Below are 16,270 nucleotides of genomic sequence, written 5' to 3'. Positions count from 1 at the left end.
TAATACTGATTCAGCAAAAGATATTCTACTAAGTAGGGTTATTAATGACACGAGAAACCAATAACACTTAGATAGCTGATTTAGTTATAATAGTTTAAATGTTTGCTTGGTTTGGTTCTAATAGCTTAAGTGTTTGCTAAGGGCTGATAGATTAGAGTTGCAAACACAATATCAAAATTTAGTATCAGAGGAACTGGAATAAAAAAAGGTTGCTCATAGCACTTAAACCAAGTAGCAGCATATAGAATTTCTTGGAAATTGAAGTGTTACAGTGGACTACAATTCTATAATCTATTCAAGATATAGTCTAAAAATGGGATAAAATGTGTTTTCTGATGGTTCTCTTGATAGGCTTCGCCAAATGCAATAAACTTGCTGCCCTGACACATTCCTTCTCTAGGAACAACCCATTAAATAAAAATGTACACTGATTTTTTTTGTTGTTGCTTTCTCTTCTGTGCCTACAGAACAAACATCGGGTGCCACACAGTACTGAGAGGCTAGAATTGGTTTCTGTCTCTCTCACTTAGGAAGTTCTGGGTCACCCAGCAAAAAAGGTAAAGGCTGTGAAGAGACTACGCAAAAGACCAGCAACATCTTTTCTCTCTGTAATAGCGTCCTGTACAGCTGAAGCACATGTATGTTTTTTTCTAGTCTTCCATACACTGAGAAAATATCAGGAAGCTTTTCAGAGAAAAGTCTGCAATATATATCGCATTAGAGAAGACACTGACTTGGGAGGTCTCTTGCCCGCGGCCTGCCATTTCAAGATGAAGCAGAAAGATCATGGCAAGTTCTATAGTCAGAGCTGTGGCTGCTCATAAGTCTGCAAAGACTTAACTGCAACACTGGTTTTGACAGACCTGCTGATACACCCACTTTTTTGTTTCTTGGGATTTCAGAAAGGGTGGGCAGGACATACAAGTTGTGTACACACACTCCACCATTTTATCTAGTTCACTTGACTCTTTTCCTGACCAAAAGAGTGGAAGCACATCAACTCAGCCCAAGAAGGGCTGGACTACTAAAATACTGGTATCTTTTAAACTATGAATGGGGCGTTTCAATCCAATCTGAATTTCTCTCTGCTTGGAATGATCCAAGAGAGGGAAAAGTTCCTTAACAAAGGGAAGGTAGTAATAGAAATTACATCCTTCTGTTTTCTCATCTGAAATCCTCAAAGCCTGTAAGTGGGAAAGTAATAACGTGAAGAGGAGAAAACAACACAAAGTGAGGAAAACACAGACATTCTGGCAAACTACTGGTAAACAAAACAAACACTGAAACAAATTTTTAGCTAAATAAGTTAAAGCAAGTCTTTCTGCCTTTTTCTAAGCCCTTTTTCCCCAGCCAGGAGATCTGTTTAAATCCTGACTGCCACTATCAAAGCAGAATGACACGAGTAGAACTTAAGCGCTTGTGGCATTCCCCTATTGCCAGTGACAGACAGGTCTGGGTTTGCTCCCAAGCTGTAACAGGCTCCAGCTCCATTGTAATGGATCTATAGACCATAGCCTGATGAAGAACATTAGACATTTGAGTTTCAGAGAGTTCAACTCAGGGGTCATCCCAAACAATAGAGCATCAAAAACAGTCACTGCTGGAGAGAGCCTGCATACACAATAGCTGTTTTTAAGAAGCACCATTCAAAAGACCAACTAATTACTAAAATTTAAAACTGTTACAGCAAGCACAACATAGTCTTCGATCTTATGTTATCCCTACTTTCATCCTAATCCGAGCACCAGAATCAACTTGAAATAAAAATCACAGCTCTAGAGGCAAGAACTTGATGCCTTCCTAAAATACCTTTTGAAGCCCACACCTCATTTTACCAAGTCTGCATACACTGGCAAACAGTGCCTTCCAAACCCTGGAAGGTAGAACTGAAAACAAAGAATTTTCTCATAAGAGTCAGACCTTTTTCCCCTCCTACAATTTTTCCCCTCTATCAAGAGACTGACAGCTTTGAAATTATACTGACATTTGAAGTGAGTTCATTAAGCAACAACATTAATGGAAGCTTAAGTAGAAGAATCATTACCTCAAAGGCATTGTTTCAGGTCTTATTTTTACCTGTACTTACTTTACCTGTAGCTAGAAATAACTCACCTTCGTAATCAAGATGATTAAGATTTTTTTAGCATCACTCTCATATTAAAAGGTTAGTACCTGCACAGTCTATATGAGCACAGGAACCAAATATGTCTAGCTGGTTAAATCTAGTCCAAACTGTACGTAAACACAATCCTGAAACTGAAACAAAAAAACATAGCTAAAAACTTATAAGAAGTTGCAAGTCGTTTCCACTTTGCAGAGGAAAAAAAAAAAGTTCAAGCATTTTAAGTCCTGGATTATTCTTTTCCTTTAAGGATCGGAACAAAATTAAGTCATTGTTGTAGTCATGTAAATATGAATATTTTCTATAAGGAAAAAACCCCTCCAAATTATTCCCAAATTAAAATTAATAAATTTCAAACCACATAGCTTACCACATGTGCATTTTGGCACTAATTGTTGCGTACAGTTAAATGTGAATGAAAATATAACGAGCCTGTGATTTAACGCATTAAAGAAAATGGTGTATCACACATAGCTCCTGACACACGCTTGGCTCTCCAAGGAGATCAATTTCCTCACTACTGAAAGTAATCCCTTCCATTGAATTTAATGAATGGAACGCCCCAAATTTTTCCTTTCCTTTTTTTTTTTTTTTTCAGAACAGACATTAGGAGTCTAGAAGGAATATCAACAAAACCAAAAGACAGCATAATTTCATTTTTACTTTCCATGAGTCCACATTAGCAACTGTCCACTTGAAGTAATAGTAGAGGCAGGCACCAACCACACACACAAAAGCCCAATCAATTTGCTATTATACTTTTAATGTCTGCTAAACATACTCCCTCTAGACCTTAACTGAAGTAACCTTCCCTCAGGCAAAATTCAGACCTAACAGATGGGCCTTATACCATGCCCTTGAGGGTCAACAAGCACTGCTTCAGTCTGATCAACAGGAGCTCATTTCAGAGTTACAGTACCTCTACCGAGAATGCTTAGCTGCCCATCCCCAGATGTTCAGTACGTAAGCAAAGGACCCAGCTGATTTCAGCTAACACCAAGGGAAACGACTGTGACAGACCCCATAATAAATAACCTCGTCTTGTAACACATCAAATTAAAAATGAGCAGAGATTTTAGTGAACACACACTGCAGGGTCGCTAAAACCAACACTACTGGGTAGCCATAAAGCTGCACACTACACTAATGCAAGTGAGGAATCTTCAGAAACAGTTTCTTCCAAAGTACACAGTGATAATCCAGTAATAAAACGTCAAATCCACAGAAGATTGCCTCCAACTAGATGAAAAGCATAATTAACATTCAAGAATCCAAATACTACGAACCTCACTGGAAGTAGATGAATATTTTAAAGATTAAAAAAAAAAAGACACTTAGTTTCTTCAGCTTTTACTATTCAATAAAATAACCTGTCATTTCTGCATGGAACGTCAGCTTCATTGTTCCAATCCATGAGGGACGCCTAAGAAATAAAGCTGAACTATAGCACTCAGATAAAACAAACTCAGAATAATGGAAACACTGTGAATGACAGTCATTTCTTACAGCAACTTCAAGGGTTAAAACATAGAACGCAACAGAAAAGCTTTTACAACTTGAAAGACCAAATCACAACTAGGGACCAATCCCAAAAGAAAACAAACAGCATCAATCACAACCATTCAATTACAAATGCCAAGTCAAGAGAACAAAAATTGAAGGGAAAATAAAAAAATAAAATAAATTACATGCCTGGTGACATACCCCAGCACCTCATCGTTTTCATTTAACTTGGAGAAATCAGGAGTGAAAACAAAAACTTCACAAGTTTCCCCATTACTCTTATTCTCTATTCCTTTCAAAGACAAGAGGTGGAAAACTCTGGTGCACAGCTCTGCCTAAAGGACTAGTTCCACAAAAACAGGCCACGTAACAGTTTTACAGTTTTTTGAGGCCACCAAATTCAAAGTGATTTACACTCACTACTTCCTAATGCAATCAATGGTCAAGTGAAGATAAATCCCCACAAAGCCTGAAAACGAGCAAATTACTAACTCTGCACTTCCATCTTTGATAAGAAGCTCCTCTAGCTATCCTAGGAATTTTATCTTTTTTATAAAGTTTCCATCATTTTCAAGCATGGGAGCCCCTGTAGGTTCTTCAAGAAGCATCACATGATTAACTTTTAGGTTTTTTTACTTTCCAGTTTTTAACAGCCTTCATATTGCTGGGTGAAGTAGGACAATCGTCATTTCTAAGAGCTAACAATTTCAATGGTGCAACTAAGCTTGCTACAACTGATTAATAACAGAAATTGCTACATTGGTTCCTAAATGAAAGCAGAGGAAGACTAAATTCATATGTTTTTGTATTAAGATTTAACTTTTGCTGACCTTCAATGAATATTAAGCAAAATTTAATGCCAACCTCTTTATGAAGTTACAATCAGAACATCTGCATCAGGACACCAGTATGCAATAAAATGCAGTGCTCAAGACAACTACACACAGGTGTCCAAAGAGATTTAAATTAATCTTTGTTTTATGCTCTCCAAATGATTGTACCAATTTAAAAGTGAGATTAAAACAGATCTGAAGAAAAACGAAGAGCTCACAAAACACAAGCAACCACTATGGGCCAGCAACAGAGTAGAAAAGTTTAAACACTTGCCTGATATTTTTTGTTCCTCTCCCCATCTTTGGTGAATTCGGTATTTTACAATGCATCCACATTGGTAACAGATATACTCCTACTACTAAATTCCCATGATTTTTCAATTTAATTCCCCAAATCAACCATTTATATTCCACAGGCAAAACAGTTTGCCTTATTTTAATGGATGTAGTTTGATTGTGGCATGGAAATGCTGTAATACTTTAGAGCTCCTACAGCTTCTTTTCACCTAACCAGCAAGTAATCCAGAGAGAATCTTCAAAGTATACAGAAAGTAACTTCAGTTAACCAAATTTCTAAGGGGTTTTTTTGATGATTTTCCTAAGAAACCCATTTGTCTTTAATTTAAATAGGAAGTATCCAAAAAAAATTTCATGACTGATAATGATCAGTTTCTCAATCCAGGAAAATCTACAACCAGAAAGAAAAAAAAAAAAAAAAAATAGTGTATGCAGATAAACCACCATCAAAACAAAAACAGAACAAAACCAGATTGCAGAACACTAAATGGCTGCCAAAGAGAAAGATAATTCACATGGCAACAAGAAATTAGAATACCTGGATCTAAACAATAAGCCAGAACTACATGAAGTGAAAGTCCACCACTGTGTTTTAAGAGCAGTACCTTCTGTTCACATCTGCTCTTGCAGCTCCTATCCACAGTCCCTAATATCAGACAACACGACCGGCTCCATGGCTCTTCACAGGCAAGGGAGGAAAAATAGGATAGGCAAAAAGTGCATATGTCAGCAAAGTTACTTCATGAAAACGAGGGAGATTTAACCTAGCAAGTGAGGGATAAAATACTAAAAAGTTAACAGGGATAGAAAAGGAAAATAGCAATGTTTGGTGGTCTAACATTTTCTAGAAGCACCTTCAGGTCCTTGATACCTTTAAATAAGTAAGAGCAACAATAAGGCAAGCTCTAGATAAAGAAAAAAGATCACTATTTCCAGGACTGCATGATGTAAGAGCGCACCCACTCACTTGGAAGCACTTGTGCTTTTGAATCACTTAGGTTTGACCTTAAAAAAAAAAAAAAAAACCACCCTATGCTTTACACAGCTTGTTATTCCAACAAAAACTTCTCAAAATGAACAAGACTCAACAAGTATTCATAAATCAATCTTTTAAAAAAAGTTTGCAAAACTATTGAATATCTATATAATTATATGATTAAGAAAACAATGTAGTGGAAAATAAAACAGTCAAGGGAGAGAATTTTATACAGCGTGACAAGTGATAACATTAAAAAAAAACTTGTTTTGAAATTCTTTTTGAAGCAGCAGCTTATTTTAAAGTTATGATTAGGTCAGATATAAATACCTAGAAAAGGGAGCAACACTGCAAACACTTCAGATAGATAATACAAAACCAAGGGTAGACAGAAATGCTCTTCAAGACAGAGAAACTGAAGGAACTTAAAATAACAAACATGCACAGGAAACAAAACAAGACTGAGAAAGTGTGTTATGAATCACCACCTCTCTAGAGCTGTTTCCACTCTCCCGGATCACTTACTTTGATTATTTAGATTGTTAGACCTAGAATATTTGGGCTAATAATATTTACATGACTCAAACCCAGGTTATTAGGGGATTTGCAGCATACAGAGAAACAGGTAACACAATAAAGAAACTTGGAATGCCAAACTATCAGAAGAGCAGTGAAAGAGCAGAGCAGGTTAAACGTGCATGCCTTGCGGTATGACAGCACAAAGAATACATATGCAAAAGGATTACACAAATCAAGAAACTGCAAGTCATTCTGCCTTAAAGATACAAATAAAACTGACTTTCATTTCTGGGAACCACATTATCTTCAACTTGATAATCTCCCTGGAAAGTTAGGGAACAGAAACACGTAGTTCGTAATTTTCAATCTTTACTGATAAAACAGTATCTTTACTATCATAGCTTAAAAGAAACACAGAAGAAACACATTCAGTCATTAAAGAACTGCCAGAACTACTTTTTTTTTTTTTTTTTTTAAATTGTGCTTTCCTTTCGGAGAACTGTAATCAATATGAAGTAATCTTATCAGCACTGGAAGTTAACAGCCTTCAGGCACGGTGTCAAGTAGATTTCACCTATTGTAACTACAACCCTCCCATTCTCACATCTTCAGGACACTTTCCCTCACCCCTACCAGACGCTTTTCCTCACTTACACCCAGAACACAAAACTCAGAAAACGAGCAGAAGACAAAATGACCAAAGAAAGATGCAAAACTCAGAAGAGACCTCTGAGCCCTCCAGTTTCAGTTACCATCATGTTAGGTTCAACTTAGAGAATACATACATAGGATAGCATTCTATGAAGTACCAGCTTTGACTATTCACACCTCAGTGAATAGTTGCTACTGCAAGTATTAACCAGGCATCAAAAGCAGAGAAACCAGCAATTGACTCAATTCATAACAGAAAGGTCATAAATTAAGGTCTGATTCCTGTTCTGCTGGACACTGAATTAACTACTACTTGTACAAATTGTCTAATCTACAACTTGGCATGCAAGTTAACCTAAGGAAGTCTACTTAAAGACATGCCAAAAGTAGATTTATTTCAAATAATATAAAAAAAAAAGTTTACATCTCTGTTTACTGTGTATATAATGAAAAATATTTTCTTTGCACTTTTAAGTTTTTATATTTGAAATCTAACAACCCAATAAACTATAATGATCAAAATAAGGAGTTTACTGCAGTTTTACAGGGGAACTAGTAATTTGTACAAGATACTGCATAGAACAACATTAAGATTAACAATAAGTGGAGATTCTTTATGCTATATTCTTATTCAGGTAAAGTATATTTAACAAGTGACATTACCACTGTATCTTCAAATAATCTTGTCTTTTACAAGTCTCTCAACTCAAACAACTTAGGTTCATTTTACTCCCTCTGACACTACACAAGCTATCTGAATTACAGCACTCTTCTACAGTGCATCATGATCACAACAGGACTTTCAAGATCATAACTGATCTTTTGCTTTTCTATCACTATCAAATATTTTTGTATATAACTTAAGTAAGCCTGTTAAAGAAAGTATCTATTAAACATTAGCAATGAAGTTTTGCTAAAGATATTTAAGATCTTAAATTCTACCATTGAGAAAAAAAATAGATATGGGAAAAAAAAAACCCAGGGTGGTTTTTTTGTTTGGTTGGGGTTTTTTTGCATTTTACCATCATGAAGGGAAAAAAGTGCACCAGTATCTTGAGTGAGAGACTTTAATTTTTTTCCTCATTTGTTGTTTTTTAGTTTGCAAGATCACAATCTGAGAATTATAAACATTATCTTAGCACATCACAAAACCAATGATAAACAGCAAGAATAACACAATATATTTCATTTTCTAGAACACATTTATTTGAACACAATCATATTCTAAACATGAACAACTCCAGACAGAATGCATATAAAGTTATAAAAAGGAACCAGTTACATAGATAGATAACAAAGAAACCTCTACCTCAAAGAATCTCCCAGAACTACCACTTTTGTTTTCCTCCAAGTCATGCGTATTTTTTTTAAGAGCAACTGGGAGAGTGGATAAAACTCACTGTTCACACAAAGGAGTTTCTTACTCTCTTCTGCTCCCTTCTCCCACACAAGTCAACTGGAAATTACATTCCCACCTGTTTCAAGGATTCCCTGCAATCACTCGGCTCTTTTACAGCAAGGACCAATTTTTCACTTCCTTTGGGTTAAGCTCTTGCTTCTTCCTCAGGCATATCTCATTCCCTATCATACCACAAGTTTTCTGTGTGTATCTCATCTCCCCCTTGCCAGAGACCCCCATTCCCATCTCAAATGTTCAATCTGCTCCCTTCTACACTATGTCCTCACTTTCCAACCCAGTAACAGACTGCTCTACAACTACCCCAACACTATGGATTCTAGGTGTACTTCCATACTGATGTCTTCCATGCTAGCTCTGCATACTGCTCATTACCCCACCATTATTCTCTAATTGGACAGTGTTTTTCAACAAAGATTTAAATATATTAAAGCTACTGGAAAGCTGAGCAGATTTGAGTAAGAGTGGTTATGGTAAAACATTTCTACTGCATCATCCAAAAAAGTTAGTTTGATCTATGACCAACTCTAGAAATGCATGATGTCACATCTTTGCCAAATGGATGTTCAGGCTGCACCCAGTTCAGCTTAACTGAAAAGTGGAAAAGGAAAAAAAACAACACAGTTCTTTCCACTGCTGCCTAGGAAATTCCCCGAAACAACCCACCTATCAAACCTCATATTCAGAAGTTACCAGACTTAATAATGTCACAAACTTAAACAAAAAGCACATACACCTGTGTGGATATAAAAATCCAACATAAAAGCAATGCCATTTATCTCTTACACTGAACAGGAAAATATTTTTGTCAAATTATGTGAATTATATTTACATCTTACTACAATAACAGCTCACTATACCAAGCTCTTTCATCTCGTTCACAAAAAGACCTCATGTTAACCACTCAATTATACCAACCAACAGCTTTATTACTAAAGATACTCACCGTACAAAATATCTGGGCTGTTCTGTCTTCCCATCAAAAGCTATTTTCTTCAGTGCCAGAAAGGCCTGAACATAACCATTACAGAAACAGGGCTTTTATTTTGCCATTTGAAAGCAAATAACAGCAACAATAAATGCAGTCAGAAGCACTGCAAATATAATTTTCAGCAGAATTTTGGAATCTCAGGTAATCTTCTATATAGCCCACTCTGACACGTTGATATTATACACACTCAAAAAAAAAATTTAACGACTTAACCACCTTGCCGTAAGTGCTAATGAATGATTCTTCACTTCCTGAATAGGAACAAGTGAGACTATGCAGCAAGGAGAGGCCCGAAGCACTTTTTAATCTGGTCACATGGATACATGAAGCATACCTATTAGTACCATATGCCTTCCTGATTATATTTCAAATTTACTATTCTGCCTTCATAAACATCACTCATATAATTCCCATCACTGACTAGTCAGTCTTGAAAATTCTTCACTTTTAAGAGTTTAAAAACTAGACAAAATAAAGACTATATTTAAATGTTTAAATAACTAATATATTAAAAATCAGCATACACATTAAAGGTTAAGGCGGCCTTCTTTTTAAATGAGATTAAAAAAACCTAAGCCTAGATCCTGGATTTTCATGCCTAAATCTCTTGTCTTTCAACCTGTTAGTTTCATATTGCCTCATTTAACGCAACAAAAGGAACTAGCCTGACAATCTGAAGCACAAAAAAGTTTATTACTGAAAAAATTTTCTGAAATGTCCGTTTTGAAAACTGCTTGCCTATTACACAGGAACAGAATAATAACATTTCCAGAAGTATTCTACAAGTCTACATGGCTAAGATAGCTAGAAGTTTCCTTGACTATTATTGAGTACTCCTTGAGTCAGTCTCTCCCAATAACCAATTCTGTTGTTGAATAACAGTAAACAAAAAAAAGCTCAAAAAAAGGAAGGAAAAAAAAAGAAAAGCCTTACAAGGTACATGAAAAAGATGGACATTAATGAGCATTGTGCCTGAGGTAATGATTACTATGTAGGTCCAACAACAACCTGTTACATTTGGCCTACCATCCAGTCAATCAACACTTATGTACCAGTCAGCAAAACAGTGGATACCTCCAGCTGAAATACATTTTTTCAGTGCTTCTTGCCTAGTCAGTAAGAGGAGGGAGCAAAGGATAAACTGCTAAAGAAGGGTACAGACAATGTATGAATGGAAAAACGGGAGTAGCTTCTAGGTGAGAGTACAAAGATGCAAGTCAAATTCACAAGGGTGAACAAAAAAGCCCTTCATAAAGCTTTACTACTACTATTTCTGCTAAACATCTTATTACAATTGCAAGATATACCACTATTTTTTAAATAAAAAAATCTGATCATGAAACTGTTTCAGATTTAAATATACTTAAAGTAAACAATATTTAAATTATTTCAGTAGTATAACAGTGTTTTCAAGTAAATATTGTAGTTCAGCAATAACACGCCACTGAGCTGCAGACACATCTTTACTGCCTCCAGATCAGCTGATTTATACGCAAATCCATGCATCTGCTTAGGTCTAGCTTCAGTACCTGAGGCCCAATGCTAAACTCGTTACTATGTTTACAGTTAACTGAAGCATTATTTTTTCTTTTGAAGTCATACCAAATGTTTCTCAGCATTGTAGTAAGACTAGCTGCTCCAGAGAACTGTGGAGAAACGCATCCATCCTTTCAACACGTGTCTGAAGTTAGGGAAAGGCACAAGAAAGTTACCAGCATTCACATACTGATAACAGTCTTTGTTCTAACTGTAAATCTGGAGGATAGCTTGAATGCCACCTATTATTATTGAGCAAGCTGATCAGAGTTTGCTCAAAAGTCATAGACAAACTTTAGCACAGTAGCACAATTCCCAGGAAAAGCCTGGAACAACTACAGATCAACGAGATACCTACCAGTCCTCCCATTACTGCACTCAGCTCTCTTTACTAATACCACTGAGCTGAAAATGCCACCTGGTTATACTAGGTACAGTTTGGGGTTTGCTTTTTGGTTTCTGGGGTTTTTTTTAGGGGAAGACAAGTATGTTTTAGCAAAGTACAAAGTCCGTCTTTGTGCGTGGAAATAGCTGGTTAAAATTCACCCTAAGTTTCAGGGCACTGATATTCAACATTACATTTGTTGCTTGTGTTGTTATAAATACTTACAAATTTCCTACAATAATACCCCAAATTATTCTATTAGCAAATACTTTCAAAATGGTAGCAATATTAAGTTGCTGAACGGTAGTTATATTTTGATTATATGCAAGATTTTCCTCTTCACATGATTTATTTGTAGTTTGTTTTATATTTGATATCACTAAACCAAAAATCAAAGAGAGGACACATTGATAATTGTGGAGAATGATAAAGAACATACAAAGGGAAACAGGAATTTGATCCTCTCACCACACCCTCTTATTTATTCAAATATTCTACAGAGGAAACAAGAAAAAAAATCCCAAGCCTAGGGGCATGATCTGAATGTTACCAAACCTGCCTACAGCAGGAGAATCTTTACCAGGCATAACCCTCTACCAGCTTCCTCTTGCTTAACCCAGGGACTGTAAATTCAAACATGTTAGTTCAATTTCTCTCTCTTCCCTCCCCCAGGTAATCTTACTCTACAACACAATGTGAGATGAGACACAAAGTTCCTTAGGACTTCAGAGACACAGATAGTCAGAAAAGGTCATGAAGTACTGTACAATACACCGTTTCACATAAAACATCACTTAATAGATTATCATTCTCCAATAGTTACAGAACTTACATTTTAATGCAGAGGTGACCAAATCAATGAATGATTAAGTCTTTAAGGAATTAAATATATGATCATAAACCTGTACTTCCACCTATAAGTCTAAACTGTTGCCAGCTCTTCCCCGGTATTTCACCATCCCACCTCACATACACTTTAGCTCTTCAGCACATCCTCTACCTTCTGCAACACCCTGCTTGTGTATCTGATCATCTAAAAGGCACAAGATTACGTTGCAGCTGGCTTCCAAGCAGCAGCAATCATTTGGATCACTAGGTCAAAGCAAGTGACTTGCTGGATTACACGCAGCAAAAACAATAAAGCATTCTACCATGCTGCAGCAAGGAGTGCACACAAAATGAAATTTTCGATCACCAAGAATAAAAAATAGCCCTCTTGGTAGCATTGCTCTTTTCCTACCTGACCCAATGAGCAGGCTTTGAAATTACAGCACAAAATTCCCTTTCAGCGCCCCAAGTTTTCAGCCTGGCAGTTCAAGATAAAACTTTGCAAAAATTGAAACCAAGGCGCAGCCCTTATTTAAGCAACTAAACACAAAGAGTCCCACTCCTGCAACTGAGTCTGTACCAATGGCACTGTAAAGGAGCAACAATAAGTACACACACAGATTGAACTGTGTGACTGTAGCAAGAGAACCATAAGAACAATGACAGAAAAAGTAGTACACTAGCTCTGGAGTGCAAAAGCAAGACATGACACTACTTTCAGAAAACCCCTGCAAGTTATTTCCTCAACCCACAAGTTAAGACAGACTCAGATAAGATCAGAATTAGATTCAGACTTTAATTCAATGAAAAACAAGAAACTATTACCTTAAAACACCATTATGTACATGTTGTTTTTCCATAACTCTACTCCCATACTTACACAATTTCACATAAAATCTCAGCTTTTGAAAAAAAAAAAAAAAAAAACCAAAAAAAAACACATAACACCCACCCCCCCTTTCCATCTTGCACAAGTTTGGAAGAAAGAAAATGGGACTTCTGTAAGTCTCAAAGTCAGATGGAAACCAAAGAATTTAATTTTTTTCTCTCATCTTAGCACTTTTAGGCCAATTACACTGTTTTGGGGAACTGACTCAGGAAGGTTTTGTTTGTTTGTTTTTAAAGCTTGAGGTTAGATCTAGTGATGCCCCACTTCTGAAATATGGTTATTTGTATAACTACACAGATTTGATCTAATATATATTTAAAGTACATTTCTGGCTGAAACCCTGTAATTCTTCACATTTAACAATGACACTATCTTTAGTAAGTACAAACAAAATTGTAACGTTACTTAACTATAACTCTAACAGGGAAGTTTGCTACTTTTAAATCCTGAACTGAAATAAAAAAATAGCACCTTTCTTAAACTATCTGAAAGGACTAATTAGTACAGGGGCCTACATCATTTTAAGACTGCTCTTACATCCATTTTTCATCCTGTTATCAGTTTGTTAATTAAACTGTTGCACACAACATCCAAGAAAGCTACTACATAAGCCATGTTCTTTGAAACGCTTGACTTAGTAGACTAAACCAGACCTGACAGGTAGAATTCAGCTATGTGTGAGAATTTCGTTGTGCCTTTCCACAAGAACCAAGCAAAAGTCTTGGTAAAATGAGATGCATACCTTTAACATACAAAAAAAAATAAGAAACAATCTTTACATTAGTGTTACAGAACCCATCCAAAGATGACTTTGGACCTCAAATTACTGACCCTCGCTTAATACTGTACATACTTATTACTTGTGCACACCTAATACAGAAAGGCTGGTGTCCTTTTTATTTTAGTAAACTAGACTCCCCCCCCCTCCCCCCGCCTTGTGCTTTAAGAGGTTACCACTCAGCCTTCTGCCTCTACAGCAGAGACCGTGGTGCAGGTAAAAACACATCCATAGACGATTTCCCCATCCTGGAGCTTTGGTGCACCCGGCCTGTGCGTTAGCGCAAGATACAACCCCAAAGAACCCTAAAAGCGCCATCTGAAAAAAATCAGCAGGGAAGCGGCAACCGAGTCCGGCCAGCTGAACGGGCAGCGAGCACCCCCTGCTCAGACCGCAGTGGGGGCCGATCCGGGGCTCTCCGTAAAACGCCTAACGGTGATGGCTGCGGCTCCAGCAGTCCCCCCGCAGCCTGCCGCCCGATGCCAGGCCGGGAGAGGGTGCGCCCCCTCCTCCCCAAAGCAGCGGGCGGGCTTTAGGAGGGAACCCGGAGGAGCAGAAGCCGCGGCGGGGGCGGAGGGCCCCGCCACAGGCCTCCCCCCGCCCCGCCCGGCGCAAGTTGGCCGGAGAAACCTGTGGCTGCCCCCCGCCGCCGCCCTGACAGTCCCCGCGGCCCGGATGGGGCCGAGGGGCGCCCGGGGAAGAGGGGCCCCTTCGCCGCTGTGGCGGGGCGGGCGGGCTGGCGAGCCCCCCAGCGCTGCGAAGCGGGGAGGCGGCCGGACATGGCGCCCGCCGGCCCCGGGACCCGAGGGAAAACCCCCTCCACTCCACTCCCCGGGGAGGCGGCTGCCGGCGGCGGGGACGGGACGCGCACTGACCTGTCCTCCGAGTCCATGCGGCTGAGAGGCTCCCCGTCCGAGGACATCTCCAGGCTGCCCCGCCGGCCCCCCGACGTGGCGCTGCAGCTGCTGCTGCCGCTGCTGCTGCCGCCGCCGCCGGTGCCGTAGCCCTCGTCGCCACCGCTGGACACGCTGCTGGAGCTGCTCCCCCCGCCGCCGCCTCCGCCGCCGCCGCCGCGGCCCAGCCCGTCCTCCTGGCTGCCCCGGGGGCCCTTGGGCTCCTCCTTGGCGTCGGCCTCGCTGCTGCCGCCGGGGCTCAGCGAGCGGGTCTCGTCGCTGCAGCAGCCGCTGCTCGTGCTGCTGCTCCCCACCAGGCTGCTCTCCTCCTCCTCGCCGCCCTCCTCCTCCTCCTCCTCCTCTTCCTCCTCCTCTTCTTCCTCCTCCTCCTCCTCCTCTTCGTCGTCCTCGTCCTCCCCGTCCCCGGCCTGGCTGGCGCTCTCCGGGCTCGGCTCCGACATGCTCTCCGCCTCGCCGTTCAGCAGCAGCAGCGACTCCGTCTCCGCCGCCGCCGCCGAGGACGAAGGCGACGACGAGGATCCAGCCCCGGCCCCCTCCTCCTCGGCCGCCGCGGCAGCGGCCGCCTCACCGGGAAGCAGCCCCTCCGGCTCCGCCATGTCGCTGCGAGCGGCCGCCATGGCGCCTGCGAGTCGCTGCGAGCGGAGCTGAGCTGAGCCGAGCGGGGCCGGGCGCGCGCAGCGGCGGCGGCAACGGCGGGGGCGTGCGCGTGGCCCGTGCGCGCGGCCGCGCTCGCGCTCCCTCTCCCTCTCCCTGCCCTTCTCACCCGCGCACAATCGCGCGGCGGCGCGAGCCGCAGAGAGGAGGGGCCGGGGCTCGGGCCGCCGCCGCACGCGCTACGGAACGCGCCCGGGGACAAAATCCGTTGGAAGGGCGGAGCGGCGCGCGCGCCCCCCCTCCTCCCGGTGCGCGGGGAGTGCCGAGGGAGGCGGTGCGCGGGAGGGGCGTTAACGGTCGGGCGGGGCGGGGCGGGGCGGGGCGGCGGCCCGGCGGTTGGGCAGCGGCGATGCTGGCTGGCTCCTAACGCCTCGCTTGAATCGCGTCATCGTTACTCACCGGCGTCTGGGGGAAGAGTGGCTCAACGCTCGCGGGGCGGAGGGGAATCTCCGCGGGACGAACGGGGAACGAGGCACTCCCGCCCCCTTTCCCCGCCACCGGAGGAACCCCGAGGGCGCCAGCGTCCCACACCTCTCAGCCTCGGCAGCCTGCTGGCGGGCTGGCTCAGTCAGAAGCTGGGTGGTAGCCTTCAGCCTGCGGGGCTGCCGGGGGGGGGGGGGGGGGGGGGGGGGGGCAAAGAGAGCAGGAGTCACGACTGAGGAAAACTTCGTGACATTTGTTTCCGTGACAGGATAACGGAGTGTGTATGTGGGGGAGGGGGGTGTGGGTGCGTGCGGACTCCGGCGTTCACTGGACTCGTAGTAACTAAAATCGAAGGGAAACGGAATATAGAGGTTATGAGAAAGGGAGAAACGAGGCTCCTCGGCAAAGAGAGCTACAGGGTGCAGGTCACGATGTGACGTTACCGGTGAGAGTTGTCAAAAGACAAGCTCAGCTGAGGCACAAAGGAGACAGAAAAAGGTTTTCAGCGCTACTGACAAAAAGGAATGAAAGAGCAGTCGCGCTATGCAGTGAGG

General features: G+C 41.3%; 1 protein-coding gene across 1 annotated transcript in view; it reads right to left on the bottom strand.

Moving 5' to 3' along the window:
* The window catches only part of AEBP2 (AE binding protein 2), a gene marked incomplete at its 5' end in the record, with an annotated part of 50,449 nt that extends 35,193 nt beyond the window's left edge, over window positions 1-15,256 (bottom strand). Inside the window, one exon of the mRNA XM_082487410.1 lies at window positions 14,601-15,256. Within this exon, the coding sequence (XP_082343536.1) occupies window positions 14,601-15,256 (656 nt within the window). The remainder of the gene's footprint in view (window positions 1-14,600) is intronic.
* Window positions 15,257-16,270: the final 1,014 nt, after the last annotated feature.

This window comes from Vanellus vanellus (genome assembly GCF_965231255.1).
Source record: "Vanellus vanellus genome assembly, chromosome: 1".
NCBI classification, from domain to species: Eukaryota; Metazoa; Chordata; class Aves; order Charadriiformes; family Charadriidae; genus Vanellus; species Vanellus vanellus.
The sequence above is the reverse complement of the archived record's forward strand: the minus strand, read 5'-3'. Positions and strand labels throughout refer to the sequence as shown.